This window comes from Ahaetulla prasina, chromosome 5 (assembly GCF_028640845.1).
Source record: "Ahaetulla prasina isolate Xishuangbanna chromosome 5, ASM2864084v1, whole genome shotgun sequence".
Classification (NCBI taxonomy): domain Eukaryota; kingdom Metazoa; phylum Chordata; class Lepidosauria; order Squamata; family Colubridae; genus Ahaetulla; species Ahaetulla prasina.
Window position 1 is genome coordinate 32119766 of NC_080543.1, and position 17372 is coordinate 32137137.

General features: G+C 41.6%; 1 protein-coding gene across 1 annotated transcript in view; it reads left to right on the forward strand.

Annotated features, from left to right (window-relative positions):
* The window catches only part of ARHGAP31 (Rho GTPase activating protein 31), a 136973-nt gene that overhangs the window by 78910 nt on the left and 40691 nt on the right, over window positions 1-17372 (forward strand). Inside the window, exons 4-5 of the mRNA XM_058184764.1 lie at window positions 4437-4519; window positions 6737-6844. Coding sequence (XP_058040747.1) covers window positions 4437-4519; window positions 6737-6844 — 191 coding nt within the window. The remainder of the gene's footprint in view (window positions 1-4436; window positions 4520-6736; window positions 6845-17372) is intronic.

The following is a 17372-nucleotide window of genomic DNA, read 5'->3' on the forward strand; positions in this document are numbered from 1 at the left end:
TCTCCTGCATGAGCAGGGGGTTGGACTAGATGACCTCCAAGGTCCGTTCCAACTCTGTTACTGTTATTGTTAGAATTATTGCCATGATTTGGATTCTATGAATATGATAATCCATCTCAAGATAGAACTTACTTTTTAAGCAGCTAGATCACACATTTTGCTCAATTTTGTGATCAAGAAGGTGACCCAGATCCTTTTCATACATACCAAACCAATTTCCCCTTCCAATTGTTGGAAGAAAAATTCATCTGGTTCATTTCCAAGTGGGGAGAAAGACATTGGAAACATGGAGGCTGATTGGAAAGATGGTTTATTGAGGGACAGGACCACTTGGGTTTGAAATCCTGAGCACCTGGACACATGGAGAGGACAATGAGAGGTATTTATACCCTCTCTTGGGCTTTGAACTTGAGCTTCCTGTTCCTGTGCAAGAATATGTATTCTATTGGCTGTAGTTAGACTCCCATGTGGAGTCATGTTTGTCGGAATCAAATTTGTTTGAACCTTGGGCTGATGTAATGTCCCCAGGTGATTTCACAATGAAGTGAGCCCTGCTGCTAGATAATCCTATAATGTCTTGGAGGGTCATGTCTTAATCCCATCACCCTGGAGCTGAGCTCTTTTGTTTTGTAGATAGGCTGGCCCACTCCTTCTCAATGGGCACCAAATATCTGCTGGGGGCAAGGAGCTGAAGCTCTGAGTTTCTGTCTCCCTTAAGATTTCTATTTCTCTTTAAGGGGAAATATTCTGCCTTTTTAATATTTCCTAAAGCACGGGTCTCCAACCTTGGCAACTTTAAGACTTGTGGACTTCAACTCCCAGAAGTCCTCAGCCAGCTTTGCCACAAGTCTTAAAGTTGCCAAGGTTGGAGACCCCTGTCCTAAAGTATTTCTGTCTTCTAGGAGAGGGGTGGGTTAACTTTCTACACTATATTTATGTAGATCTATAAATTTCTCTCCATTAAATCACATTCTGTTCATCCATAATGCTATCCCTTAGGTAAGCTTTCTTTCTTTTTAGGGACTGTATATCATTGTTTAATTAACTAGAGGTGTACATGGCATACATTTGCTCTTTGCTGTTCTGTCAATCAAGTGTTAAGATTTCTCAAGATTAGTTCCTCCACCTCATAAAACACTGTTTACAAAAGTAAAAAAATATATAGGCACAGTGCAGAGGCTAGAAACAAAGGTTCAATGCAGTAGCCCTTCATTTCAAAAATTGCCTTCAGCCTGATCTACTTGTTTTTCATATCTGCCACCATCAGTCCCTGGATTATAACGGTCTTAGCTGAATTACTATTCATCTCCTTTTATTCTGCCTATAAAGTGGGATCAAACAGTATGGACTTTACTTATTGTGCTCCTGTGAGAACAATATGAAAGCTTTGTTACCGTAAATAATTAATTTTATGGTCGTTTGGTGCAAACAGAATAGACTAGCTCTTGTCAGATTTTATACTTGCATTCCTAAGGTACTCATTATTGTATGTATATACAATATAATGCAGTGCAAACCATACAACCTCTATGCAGGCACTTAATTATGATAGTTAATGTTTAATGCAGCATAGTCTTATGTTCCCACATGTCCCAGCACTCTTTATTGGATTGCTCTTTCAAAATACAGCTAATAGGAATGCCAATGTTTTTCTTTCTGCAATGCTTCTAAAATAAGGCATTTCTTTTCTATGGTGATTTCCCCCCTTCTTCCTGGTTTGTCCTTGTCTTTTAAATAGATATATCAGAATTTAAAAAATGAAACAAATTTTTAAAGAGCTTATCTCAGGAAACAATACAACAAAATACCTTATGCCACCAGACTTGAAATCCTGGGTTTAGAAAATTTAGAACTCCTCCGCTTTCGACATGACCTAAGTTTAAGTCATAGAATCATCTATTACAATGTCCTTCCTGTCAAAGATTACTTCAGCTTCAATCGCAACAATACACGAGCACACAATAGATTTAAGCTTAATGTTAACAGCTCCAATCTTTATTGCAGAAAATATGACTTCAGTAATAGAGTTGTTAATACTTGGAATACACTACCTGACTCTGTGGTCTCTTCCCAAAATCCCCAAAGCTTCAACCAAAAACTGTCTACTATTGACCTCACCCCATTCCTAAGAGGTCTGTAAGGGGCGTGCATAAGAGCACAAGCGTGCCTACCATTCCTGTCCTATTGTTTCCTTCCATTATATCCAATTAATATAGTTATTACATACTTATGCTTATATATATGCTTATATATTGTATGGTTATTTCATGCTTATGCTTATATATACTGTGTGACAAAATAAATAAATAAAATAAAAATAAATAAACTGTCTACTTCTGGTCAGCCTATTCCTAATTTGAAGGATTTTGAAGGCGTTTCAGTTTAAGCAGCCATCATCTTCCTCTATTCTCATCAATACCGATTTTGATGAATCATTGATCTGTAGTAAAATTTTGCACTACTGTTTTGTAATTAAAGTTCTAATTTGGTAGCCGAAATTAATGAGTAACCCCAAAATATTTGTCTGCAACAAAATGGCAGAAAGTCACTCCCAAGCAGCTCTGAGTTGCATATGATTGACCTCTAATCACAGACAGTCCAAATAGGTAGCAAAATTGCATGCCTTCAGGAATGGCTGCATTCTGATTGTGTATGAATATGCATTTTCTTCTCTCAGGAAGCCTGCCACAAAGTACAACTCTAAGCCAAACTTACACCTTCTTTTAAATGCAAATAGCACCTTCAGGGAGAATTGGTAATTATCTCCTGTGAACAGAGATCATGAGCAGAGGTGGAAAATCCCCAGTTTGAAATGGTTATATTAGTGGTGGGAACAGATTCCTCACTGGAGCCCAAAGATGACATTTCTGTTCAGTTCTTGAAGGTCATATGCTGTACATTTAGAAGATTCATTTTCAGTCTTTGACATATCCAGATAATAATAAGAAGGACTCTTGCTTCAGTCCTCAGAGAGCCAATTCAAGTTATGGACAAATAAACCTACTCTGAAGCTGTTGTGTTTGTCCTACTATATCCAGTATTTTTTAAAATAGAATAGAATAGAATAGAATAGAATAGAATAGAATAGAATTTTTATTGGCCAAGTGTGATTGGACACACAAGGAATTTGTCTTGGTGCATATGCTCTCAGTGTACATAAAAGAAAAGATACGTTCATCAAGGTACAACATTTACAACACAATTGATGGTCAATATATCAATATAAATCGTAAGGATTGCCAGCAACAAAGTTACAGTCATACAGTCATAAGTGGAAAGAGATTGGTGATGGGAACGATGAGAAGATTAATAGTAGTGCAGATTTAGTAAATAGTTTGACAGTGTTGAAGGAATTATTTGTTTAGCAGAGTGATGGCCTTTGGGAAAAAACTGTTCTTGTGTCTAGTTGTTCTGTTGTGCAGTGCTCTATAGCGTCGTTTTGAGGGTAGGAGTTGAAACAGTTTATGTCCTGGATGTGAGGGATCTGTAAATATTTTCACGGCCCTCTTCTTGATTCGTGCAGTATACAGGTCCTCAATGGAAGGCAGGTTGGTAGCAATTATATTTAAAATACTTTCTAGCCAGCATTGTGTTCAATGGTCCCATGTAATCTGGGAAGTGCCAGTTTGTGGAGAAAACTGATTGAGGTGGTGATCTCTTTGGCATTCATAATGTGATCATGAAGAAAACAATGTCATTCCCTAATATAAAAGGTAAAGGTTCCCCTCACACATATGTGCTAGTTGTTCCCAACTCTAGGGGACGGTGATAATCTCCGTTTCAAAGCTAAAGAGCCAGTGCTGTCCAAAGACATCTCCGTGGTCATGTGGCCAGCATGACTAAATGCCAAAGGTGCACGGAACACTGTTACCTTCCCACCAAAGGTGGTTCCTCTTTTTCTACTTGCATTTTTTACGTGCTTTCAAACTGCTAGGTTGGCAGAATCTGGGACAACTAACTGGAGCTCACCCCATTACACGGCACTAGGGATTCAAACTGCTGAACTGCCGATCTTTCCATTGACAAACTCAGCATCTTAGCCACTGAGCTACTATTCCCTAATATACTAATTGATATATCACCACTGAATTGAAAACTTTGTATAGTACTCATGACAAATAGTTCTTGGCAGATCTATATTTTGTGCAATTGCTTAATCCCCTTGTAAGCTAATGATCAATATCACACTTTATTTTTTTTAAATTCCTCAAATGTCATTATTTCCTAATACATATTACCATTATTTTACTGTCACAACTTGATGGAAGGCTGCTGCTGGTTTTCATTGGTTTCAGCAGACGTTATTATTTCCATGTTTGTTTAGTTTGTGCATCAATTTGGTAATGATATTGTGGCCAACATTGTTTTTGCCTTCATGAAACAGTTGGGAACTAACTGAATATTTTTTTGATTTCTTTTTGTTGATGTCTTTGCAGGAAGCAGTCTCGTGCATCTCTGAGAAAGAGCAGTTGGCCCAGATTCAAAATGTTATCCAGGAACTTCCACCCTCACATTATAGGTAAAAGAGAAAATTTAGTAGTTATTGTGGGTTGCAGGAAGGTAACATCAGAAAAATATCCTTTATGCTGAGGTTGCTCTGTTTTTAATTAGTTAAAAGACTGAATAGTCCACTAATAGTCCACTAATCAAATAATTGCTCAATAACTTAGCTATATTTGTTTCAATATATTTTTAATGAAACAGACAGGATGTTATATTATCAGGACTAATCATCTTTGTTCCCCACCTATCCAAACCACTTTCTTTGCAGCCACATTCTTCCAGTGCCTCTGTTTCATGGTTACTCATCTATTACTGACATTTATTACTGTATTCAGGTCTCTAGCACATCATTTTGAAATTCCAGGAAGCCTTTTATTGTCAATTTAAATATTTTCAGTCATAAAACGCTTTTTGTTTTGAGTCTCTGCTGTATAAGCATTGTTGTAGATAATCGCACAACCAGCTGGCTACTCAGTCACACGTAGCTTCAAGAGAATTCAGATGAGGTTTTACATAGCTCAGGTTAGATCTATTTTGTGTCTTCTCCTCATTCAGTTTCAGATGTTCAGTAGGAGGAACATTGTGGGTTTGTGGGGTCCCAATGTCTCCCAGTAGAGATAAGTAAGAGTAAGAATATTTCAATGTAAGGGCGGAGTGAGTAATTAACCAGTGCATTAGTAGCTAAAGTAGTAGACCAGAATGTGGAAATTGAAGTCCTCATGACCCAAATTTTAATTTTTAATGTGACATAATATGATTATAGGCAGTGATCACATTAGCTGCAATTTATTAATTCATTTTTTTATAAAAATAATGAAATGTAGTGTCTATTCTTAAACATCTTTGTTTTGGCCTCTTTCACTTTTTAGATAGAACATGGATGCTAGCCGGCCACTCAAAGGCCAGTATAACTAAGACAATATCTACATTTATTGGTGACTGGAAATCCTTTCTGGACTTTTGCATTTAAAAAAAGCCTGAACCTATCATTTATGGCTTTGATGATTAGACAGTAGAGATTATAGAAAGAAGGGAGTCACAACGTAGTTAATTTATAACTGTACTTGTAACTTCTATTAAGAAGGTTTATTCATATATTTATTATTAATGAAATTTGTATACTCACCCATCTCACCAAAAGTTACTCTGGGTGGCACACAACAATTGAATAAAATTCAAGGGCCGGATAGCTCAGGCTGGTAAGGCCTGTTATTAAGAACACAGTAGCCTGCAATTACCGCAGGTTCAAGCCCGGCCCAAGGTTGACTCAGCCTTCCATCCTTTATAACAGGGGTGTCCAAACTTGGTCCCTTTAAGACTTTTGGACTTCAACTCCCAGAGTCCCTCAGCCAGCAAAGCTGGCTGAGGAACTCTGGGAGTTGAAGTCCAAAAGTCTTAAAGGGACCAAGTTTGGACACCCCTGCTTTATAAGGTAGGTAAAATGAGGACCCAGATTGTTGGGGGGGCAATAAGTTGACTTTGTAAAAATATACAAATATACAAATAGAATGAGACTATTGCCCTATACACTGTAAGCCGCCCTGAGTCTTCGGAGAAGGGCGGGGTATAAATGTAAACAAAACAAAAACAAAACAAAAAAAGCCACAGATATAAAATATATATAAAAATATACATTAAGAAATATTAGTATAAATGTACAAACCCTTAGGCAAAGAGTGGATAACAATAGCTGCCTCAACAATGGAGCCATCTAAGCATATCAATTGGAGCCCCAGGCCTCATAATATAACCAATGTAGAGAGTCATCCAGAGTGTCAGAAGGGATGGATCTAATCTAATTTTGGAGCTGGGGGGGGGGGCAGGAGAGAAAGTCCCATAACGTAGATGCCACTTCTGTATATTATTTTTCTTTCTGTTCTATTTTTCTGCTTTTTTTCTTTTTGAACCCTTAATTTTTTCTTCATTTTTCTCTTTTCTTTTTAGTTTAGTTTGTATTAGTCTTATTTTTGTCTTTAAAATTTTCAATAAAATTATTTTTTAAACTTCTGTAGCTATAACCCTAGCTACAAAATGATTGCACATTCAGTCCCAATAGTTTATATTGTCACCTTAAAATATGCTCAATAATTGGCAAGCGGTATAGATTTTAGTTTAGACATTAGCACTGTGCTACTGCGTGTTACATTAATTGTACCTGGTTCAGGTGGCCCCATAACCAGCACATTACAATAGTCATATTTGTTCTTGATTTGTCTTGACTACTTTATTTTAGGACCTTGGAATACTTAAGCAAGCACCTGGCACTTCTGGCATCCTTCAGCGGCATGACCAACATGCACACTAGAAACCTGGCTTTAGTGTGGGCACCTAATCTCCTTAGGTATGATAAATGCTCTTACTCTTTTTCTTTATCTTAAAGGCAATACTGAGAAAGTTAATGGAAATGTATAGTAGATGTGCACATCAAAACTTTGTGGACAAATCTAGCTGTCAGGGAGGATCATACAATCAAATATGCTGGTGGAGGTGAATCTCGGGAATTTATTATTTGTTTTCCCATTTTGATGGCCATAAAAACTGATGAGGTGTTCATATATAGTTCAGTGACCATGTTTTCTTGTAAAAAGTAAAGGGAATACCTGAAAAAGATGCAAATCTGAAAAATTATAAAATGTATATTTTAATAAAATATTCAATCAAGAGTACATGTAAACTTATATTTTATGTGTGTGTGTGTGTGTGTGTGTGTGTGTGTGTGTGTGTGTGTGTGTGTGTTTTAAATTTTATACACCTTCATAATCTGGTCACACGGGAAAGAAAAACTGGACAACTTCCTTATACACCTCAACAGCCTACACCCCAAAAATTCAATTCAGCATGGAAACAGAAGCTAACAACCAACTTCCCTTCCTGGATGTCTTAGTCTATAGGAAATCCAATGGCTTCCTAGGACACACCATCTACCAGAAGAAAACACACACAAACCGCTATCTGCACGCACTCTCACACCACCACCCAGCACAGATCAACTCCATAGCCAAGACACTCATCTCCAGAACAAAACGCTTAGCTGACGAATAACACCTAAAAACCGAACTACACACTCTCACTAACGTACTAACATCCAATGGATTCCAAAGAAATAAGATTACCAAACTAATCCATAAAGAAACCCCCACTAAAATCCAAGACAAAGAACAAGAAAACGGCAAAGTCCTCCTCCCATATATAAAAGGCACCACAGATAGAATCAGCAAGATCCTCCACAAACACAACATCAAGACAGCATTCTGCACAAACCGAAAAATATCCACCATCCTAAGAAACCCCAAAGACAAAATCGAGTTCAGCAGCACCGCCTGCAGCACCACATACATTGGACAAACCAACAGAAGAATAAGTGCACGCATTGAAGAACATAAGAACTCAGTCAGAAAAGAGTAACCATCTTCTTCCCTGGTCCAACACCTTAAAGCCACAGGACATAAAATTGACTTTAAAAATATCAGAACTATCGCCAAAACTGAACACTTTAACAACAGAATAATCAGAGAGGCTATTGAGATAGAAAAACGCCCACACAGCATGAATAAACGAGATGATACCTCCCGCCTACCAGCCATTTGGAAACCCGCCCTTATTGACAAACGAGTCCCTAACATGAAGAATGACGCAAGACCCATACTCACGAGTGCCACATGGCATGTCACCACCACACATCCACGCGGAAAGCAGACTCAAACCCACACTGATGATGAAGCATGAACACGGACCAGAAGCCAGACCACAGCTGCATCATTAGCCATTTCAAACCCCTGCAATCCATACATGCAACAGACTGACACCCACCATGAAGATGTAGCACGACCACGAACGCGAAGCCAAACAACAGCAGTGTAGCTCACCAACTCAAATCCCCCTGTAACTCAGACTAACCTGAGCAAGCCCCCCCACCCAAACAGAACACTCCCATCCAATCAGATCACAGCCAACCCCACCATCCAATCAGAGTACAGCCAAACCTCCAACCAATCAGAACACACCTCCACTAGCAGTTAAAAGGAAGAAACAACTGCGATCACACATTGCTCCTAGAAGCACGAAGCAGTAAACACCAGCCTGAAGATGACAAATGAGACTTTGTCGAAATGTTGCCAAGACATTTCCAATTTTATACGGGAGAAAACCCGAATAACCAAAGATAGATAGATAGATGATAGATAGATAGATAGATAGATAGATAGATAGATAGATAGATATTTGTTTTCTGAGGTTTTCGCGGGAGTTTAATAGTCTTTGGCTATTTGGGTTTTCTCCCACGTAAAATTGGAAGTGTCTTGGCGACGTTTTGACGAAGTCTCATTCTTCATCTTCAGGCTTCAGCTTCGTGCTTCTGGGAGCAATGTGTGATTGCAGCTGTTTCTTCCTTTTTAACTGCTAGTGGGGGTTTGAACTGATTGGGTGGGAACTTGGCTGTGCTCTGATTGGATGGGTTTTTTTGTGCTCTGATTGGATGGGGGTGTGTCCTGTTTGGGTGGGGGCTTGGTTGTGCTCAGATTAGTCTGTGTTGCAGGGGGATTTGAGCTGGTGAGCTGCATTGCTGTTGTTTGGCTTCGTGTTTGTGGTCGTGCTACATCTTCATAGTAGGTGTCTGTCTGCTGCATGTATGGATTGGAGGGGTTTGAAATGGCTAATGTTGCAGCTGCAGTCTGGCTTCTGGTCCTTGGTTGTGCTTCATGATTAGTGTGGATTTGGGTCTGCTTTCTGGGTGGATATGTGGTGGTGACATCCTGTGTGGACCTCGTGAGTGTGGGTCTGGTGTCATTCCTCATGTTAGGGACTCGTTTGTCAATAAGGGCAAAAACAATATTTGTTTTCTGAGGTTTTCACGGGTATTTGTATGTAGGTCTTTGGTTGTTCGGGTTTTCTCCCGGGTAAAATTGGAAGTGTCTTGGCGACGTTTCGACGAAGTCTCATTTGTCAGCTATTGAAGTCTCATTCGTCAGCTATCTATCTAAGTAGATAGCTACTTGACCACTGTCCAAAACAAATCTAACACCCCCAAGCACATCCTAGATCTGACCAACCACTGCCTATCCAACACATACTTCATCTATAACGGACAAAAATACAAACAAACAGAAGGAGCACCCATGGGATCACCCCTCTCACCTGTCATTGCCAACCTCTACCTGGAACACTTTGAAACCCAAGCTCTAGAAAAATCTGATCACAAACCCAAACTCTGGCTCAGATACGTAGATGACACCTTCATAATCTGGCTACACGGGAAAGAAAAACTTGACAACTTCCTCACACACCTCAATAGCCTACACCCCAAAATACAGTTCACCATGGAAACAGAAGTTAACAACCAACTTCCCTTCCTAGATGTCTTAGTCTACAGGAAACCCAATGGCTCCCTAGGACACACCATCTACCAGAAGAAAACACACACAAACCGCTATCTGCACGCACTCTCACACCACCACCCAGCACAGATCAACTCCGTAGCCAAGACACTCATCTCCAGAACAAAATGCTTAGCTGATGAACAACACCTAAAAACCGAACTACACACTCTCACTAACATACTAACATCCAATGGATTCCAAAGAAATAAGATCACCAAGCTAATCCAAAAAGAACCCCCCCCTAAAATCCAAGACAGAGAACAAGAAAACGGCACAGCCCTCCTCCCATATATAAAAGGCACCACAGACAGAATCAGCAAGATCCTCCACAAACACAACATCAAGACAGCATTCTGCACAAACCGAAAAATATCCACCATCCTAAGAAACCCCAAAGACAAAATTGTGTTAGAAAATCAAGGAGTATATGAAATCCCATGCACTGCCTGCCCCACCACATACATCGGACAAACCAACAGAAGAATAAGTGCACGCATTGAAGAACACAAGAACTCAGTCAAAAAAGAGGAACCAACTTCTTCCCTGGTCCAACACCTTAAAGCCACAGGACACGATATTGACTTTAAAAAGACCAGAACTATCGCCAAAACTGAACACTTTAACAACAGAATAATCAGAGAAGCCATCGAGATAGAAAAACGCCCACACAGCATGAACAAACGAGATGATACCTCCCGCCTACCAGCCATTTGGAAACCCGCTCTTATTGATAAATGAGTCCCTAACATGAGGAATGACACCAGACCCACACTCACGAGGTCCACACAGGATGTCACCACTGCACATCCACCCAGAAAACAGACCCAAACCCACACTGATCATGAAGCATGACCAAGGACCAGAAGCCAGACCACAGCTGCAACATTAGTCATTTCAAACCCCTCCAATCCATACATGCAGCAGACTGACACTCATTATGAAGATGTAGCACGACCACGAACATGAAGCCAAACAACAGTAATGCAGCTCACCAGCTCAAATCCCCCTGCAACTCAGACTAATCTGAGCACAACCAAGCCCCCACCCAAACAGGACACCCCCCCAGCCAATTAGAGCATAAAAAAACCCCATCCAATCAGAGCACAGCCAAGCTCCCACCCAATCAGTTCAAACCCCCACTAGCAGTTAAAAGGAAGAAACAGCTGCGATCACACATTGCTCCCAGAAGCACGAAGCTGATATATATATATATATATATATATATATATATATATATATATATATATATATATATATATATATATATATATATATATATATATATATATATATATATATATATATATATATATATATATATATATATTTGTTTTCTGAGGTTTTCACGGTGTTTGTATATAGGTCTTTGGTTGTTGGGTTTTCTCCCGTGTAAAATTGGAAGTGTCTTGGCGACGTTTGACGAAGTCTCATTCGTCATCTTCAGGCTTCAGCCGTGCTTCTGGGAGCTTCTGGGTGCTCCCAGAAGCACGAAGCTGAAGCCTGAAGATGACGAATGAGACTTCGTCAAACGCCGCCAAGACACTTCCAATTTTACACGGAGAAAACCCAACAACCAAAGATATATATATATATATATATATATATATATATATATATATATATATATATATATATATATATATATATATATATATAGTCTCTTTCAAGAGACCAAAAGTAGAAACAGTGGTGTGAAGTTGAATTATCTGATCAAATATGGCAGTGATTCTCAACCTGTGGTCCACGGACTTCTGGGAGGCCTACAATGTCATCACAGGCTTGAAGCCTTGAAGAAATGTTGATTTAAATCTTGAGTTATGTCTTGGGAGTCCATGGCTACAAAAGGTATTTAAAGGGGATCTGCGATGAAGAAAAGGTTGAGAACCACTGATATAGGCAATGACTGGAGAAAGGAACCAAACCTGTTTTTTGAGCTTTTCCCAAAGTATAGTAAAATGATTGCTGAAAGATTGGCTATAGCAAGAATGTCAAACTCGATTTCATTGAGGGCCGCACCGGGGTTGGGTTTGACCTCAGGGGGCTGCAGTGGGCATAGCCAGGATGGGCATAGCCAGCTTAACATCAATTGTGTCAGGGCTGCCTGTGAGGTCCAAGCACCCTGCCAGCAAAAATGGGCTTCCAAGCTCCATTTTTGGCTGCAACTGTCTCTTGCAACCCTCTGCCAATGAAAATGGAGCTCAGGAGGGCAACCCTCCCGAGCTCCATTTTCACTGGCAAAGGCATTGCAGGCCGGTCCTTCATTGTTTCCAGGGTGGCTCCATGGGCCAGATCCAGCCCACAGCCCTGGAGCTTGACACCCCTGGGCTATAGTTCCACAGTATTTTTCAATGGGGCATGAAAATAGTATTGTAACTCCTAAAATAGGCTTTGTATAGATTAGAACAAAAACAAAAATCTCAGACACATCCCCTCTAAATTAGGAAAGAAACTGCAAAATCCCAACTCTATTTATGTGTTTGCTGTAACCATGCCTATTTGTCAGATGCATCTGGTGTCCTCATCACAAGGCACAAGAAGTGATGGAAAACACACACACACTCATACACCCACTTTTGTACTGAAGTTTCAAGTATTAGGTGGAACAATAATTCATGTAGAGTATTGGAGACATCTGACATAGTACTTCTCCAAGCAGCAATACACTGAAATGAATTTGATTATGGAAGCACTATTGCACAGATTTGTTTCATGTAGTTTTGGAAACATAAGCTTCTCATCAGAATTTTCCACTGTGTGTATGCAGCCATACACTGCATGTGAACTACTACTAAGAATGAGTTTGTTCAAAGATACCAGTCTCAACAAGAGGCTCAGGGTTTGAGCATCAGAAAATACAGGTAAAACTTGTCTCCATCTTTGCAGTTCTTGAACTGCTCCAAAATTGAATTGTTTCTCCTTCATAGTCCATCTTTTTTCCTTTGGGGAGGGTGGGTTTGGTGGGGGTGGAGGCTACACTTATTGATATAAATATGGATCCCCAGGGAAAATGAAAAGTAGCTGTACCTGCCTTACAAGGCTATCCTGTTGAAGGAATCCCTTCTGAGTTTTATATAGTATTTCAACCACAAAGCATTGTGTTGCCCAGAGATAATTTCTTCAGCAACACTTTGGCATGTCAAGATAAGAAAGAATTTATCAGTTTCTACTTTTTGGATAGGTGGGGGAAGCTGGAGTTGGAAGGAGAGATTGTTTGAGCCAAAACATTGATGTGATGAAAAACACAAAGCAGACTTTCTTTTCCTTTTTTAAAAAGCCAAACTCACAAAATCCATCAAGTTGAATTGTTTTCTGATGTTTTCCCATCCTTTCCCATTTGATGCTTTGAAGTGATGGTTCCACTCAGAGATAACTTAAATCCTGCGGATTAACTTGGACTGCAGTAGCCCCAGTTCTAAGTAGAATTGCTACACCAATGATCAGAATGTTGCCTAGAAAATGGCTCATACTGTATGCCTTTTAGTGAGGGGTTGTTAAGATCTGTTGTCGTAATTAGGCAGAGTTCTGAAGTTCCTGGGGCATCCCTCCTTACAGCTTTAATGATCTGGTGTAGTAGAAGGAGGCTTGCTGTAACACTATATCTTGTATTCACATGAAAGTGCTTGCTATGCACTTTAAGGCTCTTGTCTTCACTCTTTGCTGGACAGAAATGGGACATAAATTTCTGCCACTAGGCAGCAGATTTAAAGTAACTCCGCTCAGATAAGAATTTCATCAGAATGTTCTTTGAAGTAATCTGAAACAATCCTTGCTAGTGTATGCTGTTTATTTTTTGCTGACATAATATTGTTGGCTGAGATGTGTTTCATGTTTGATTATGTCTCATGCTATTTTATTTGTCTGGTCTGCTATAAAACAATGCTGCCCTGTTGATTTATAGCATTTCATCTTAACCCTTCTTTTAGGAAGCTGAAATGACAACCAAGCATTCCCCTCCTCCGCCCATTTCATCTCATGCAACAATACTGAATGTTCATGCTTTAGTTTGGCCAGCTTAAAAATGCTAACAGGATCAGCTGGAATAAGGAGTCTGATGAGATGGAAAATGCTTATTTCATAACTGATATTTGCTTTAGAACAAAAGGGTGTCAAACTCATGTCATCACGGCGGCATCAGGTGACATATCAGGACTATTTTCCCCTTTGCTAAAATGTGCAGGGGTGTGGCCAGCACGGGACGCATCCAGCCCATGGGAAAGCAGCTATAATCATCATTATCCTTGATGTGCCCCCAGCTCCAGCTGATAATAATTGCCAATTTAAGAAAAGACTGTCCATTAGATGTTATGTTAAATATATTTCATCTGGAGAAATCTTTGCTAGCATTAGAATAGGTACTGTGGGCTTCTTTCTGGAGAGAGATTTTACATGGAGCTTCTTGTTCCTAATCTGATATTCTAATCATTGTACCATATCGACTGACTGTCTTCCTAGGTTTAAGAAGTTATGGGTGTTGAAGGCTACACATCTGAAGGATATTGTGTAGAGGAAGGATTATTAAAACTGCCATTGCAACGTTTGATAAAAGCCAGTGAAATCAATGGGAGTTTTTGTCACATTCTTTCAAGCTCTGACTTAATGAAATCTAGGGAAGGGGCTTGTTATATTGTACTTCATTTTTGTTCATAAATTTTGGCCTTCCTTTTATAAAAGCTTAGCAAAGACATTTTGCTAACTGAGCAAATCAATACACTAATACATGTACAAAAACCCCATCGGGATAATTGAGTCTCTTTAATGGGATGACTATTCTTGAAATTACTTTTAGCTTACACAAGGATTGTTCTTGCACCAGAATTGTTCTGAAACGCAAATTCCACTCATGAAACTATTCTTCTCAGTTATGATCTGTGATCTATTTTAATTCTTCCCTTGCTGTCCTTCTAAAAATCTATATTTTGGTTCCACCATAAGTTGATTATTACCATTTGTTTCTCCTAAAAGAGTAATAAAGAATTACGAGCTGAATATAGCCATGGAAGTTCTCTTTGAAGATGTTCCCCCAGACTCTGACTCTTTTTTTTTTTTCTGTAAAGGGGAGGAAATACTCATTGAAAGACACACTGCAGTGTTTATTTATTATTTATTTATTTATTTATTCAAATTTGTATACCGCCCTATCTCCCGAAGGACTCAGGGCGGTTCACAGGCACATAAAACATTTATATACAATTAAAATAACTATTAAAAAACTTATTCTAATGCCAAATATTAAAAATATAAATATAAATCTTAAAACCAAATTTAAACCCCTGTAAATTTAAAAATCTATAAATTTAAAATCTAAAATCTAAATTTAAAATCTAAGCCAGTCCTGCACAAATGAATAAATGCGTCTTGAGCTCGCGACGGAAGGTTCGGAGGTCCGGAAGTTGACGGAGTCCTGGGGGGAGTTCGTTCCAGAGGGTGGGAGCCCCCACAGAGAAGGCCCTTCCCCTGGGCGTCGCCAGGCGACACTGTCTAGCTGACGGCACCCTGAGGAGTCCCTCTCTGTGAGAGCGCACAGGTCGGTGAGAGGTATTCGGTAGCAGTAGGCGGTCCCGTAGATAACCCGGCCCTATGCCATGGAGCGCTTTAAAGGTAGTTACCAACACCTTGAAGCGCACCCGGAAGGCCACAGGTAGCCAGTGCAGTCTGCGCAGGATAGGTGTCATACGGGAGCCACGAGGGGCTCCCTCTATAACCCGCGCAGCCGCATTCTGAACTAACTGCAGCCTCCGGATGCCCTTCAAGGGGAGCCCCATGTAGAGAGCATTGCAGTAATCCAGGCGAGACGTCACGAGGGCGTGAGTGACCGTGCATAGGGCATCCCGGTCTAGAAAGGGGCGCAACTGGCGCACCAGGCGAACCTGGTAAAAAGCTCTCCTGGAGACGGCCGTCAAATGATCTTCAAAAGACAGCCGTTCATCCAGGAGGACGCCCAAGTTGCGCACCCTCTCCATCGGGGCCAGTGACTCGCCCCCAACAGTCAGCCGAGGACTCAGCTGACTGTACCGGGATGCCAGCATCCACAGCCACTCTGTCTTGGAGGGATTGAGCTTGAGCCTGTTTCTCCCCATCCAGACCCATACGGCCTCCAAGCACCGGGACAACACTTCGATAACCGTTGGGGTGGCCCGTGTGAAAAGTACAGCTGGGTGTCATCAGCGTACAGCTGGTACCTCACACGAAGCCACTGATGATCTCACCCAGCGGCTTCATATAGATGTTGAACAAAGGCGAGAGGATCGACCCTGCGGCACCCACAAGTGAGGCGCGCGGGCCGACCTCTGCCCCCGTCAACACCGTCTGCGGCCGATCGGAGAGATAGGAGGAGAACCACCGATAAACGGTGCCTCCCACTCCCAATCCCCCCAATCGGCGCAGCAGGATACCATGGTCGATGGTATCAAAAGCCGCTGAGAGGTCTAACAGGACCAGGGCAGAGGAACATCCCCTATCCCTGGCCCTCCAGAGATCATCCACCAACGCGACCAAAGCCGTCTCAGTGCTGTAACCGGGCGGGAAGCCGGACTGGAACGGGTCTAGATAGACAGTTTCATCCAGGTGTAGGGGAAACTGATATGCCACCATACTCTCTACAACCTTCGCCGCGAAGCGAAGGTTGGAGACCGGACGATAATTACCTAAAACAGCCGGGTCCAGGGAAGGCTTCTTGAGGAGGGGTCTCACCACCGCCTCTTTCAAGGCGGCCGGAAGACTCCTCCACCAAGAAGCGCTTGTAATTGCCTGAGCCAGCCTCGTGTCACCTCCTGAGTGGCCAGCACCAACCAGGAGGGCACGGGTCCAGTAAACACGTGGTGGCATTCAACCTACCCAACCAGCTGTCCATGTCCCCGGGAGCCACAGGGTCAAACTCATCCCATAAAATGTCACCAAGACCGCCCTCAGCCATCTCACCTGCGTCACTACAATTCTGGTCCAGACCATCCCGAAGCTGAACGATTTTATCGTATAGATAACCGTTAAACTCCTCAGCACGCCCCTGCAACGGGTCATCCCGCTCCCCTGATGTAAGGGAGCGAGTCACCCAAACAGGGCGGCTGGGCGGTTATCTGCCGATGCAATGAGGGAGGAGGCGAGCTACGCCGCTTCCTCAATGCCACTAGGTAAGTCCTAGTATAGGACTTCACTAGTGTCCGATCAGCCTCGAACGGCTAGACCTCCAGGAACTCTCTAGGCGTCTTCTCTGGCGCTTCATCCTCGCAGCTCCTCGGAGAACCAAGGAGCTGGTTGGGACCTGCGCCGGGTCAGAGGCCGCAAAGGCACGACTCGGTCTAAGGCCCCCGCCGCGGCCCGTTCCCAGGCCGCAACAAGTTCCTCAGCCGAGCCGTGAGCCAGACCCTCAGGGAATGGCCCAAGCTCCGTCCGAACCCTCCGGGTCCACCAGGCGCCTGGGACGGAACCAACGCATCGGCTCCGTCTCCCTGCGGTGGGGAGTAGCGGTCAGAAAGTCCAGGTGAAGAAGAGAGTGAT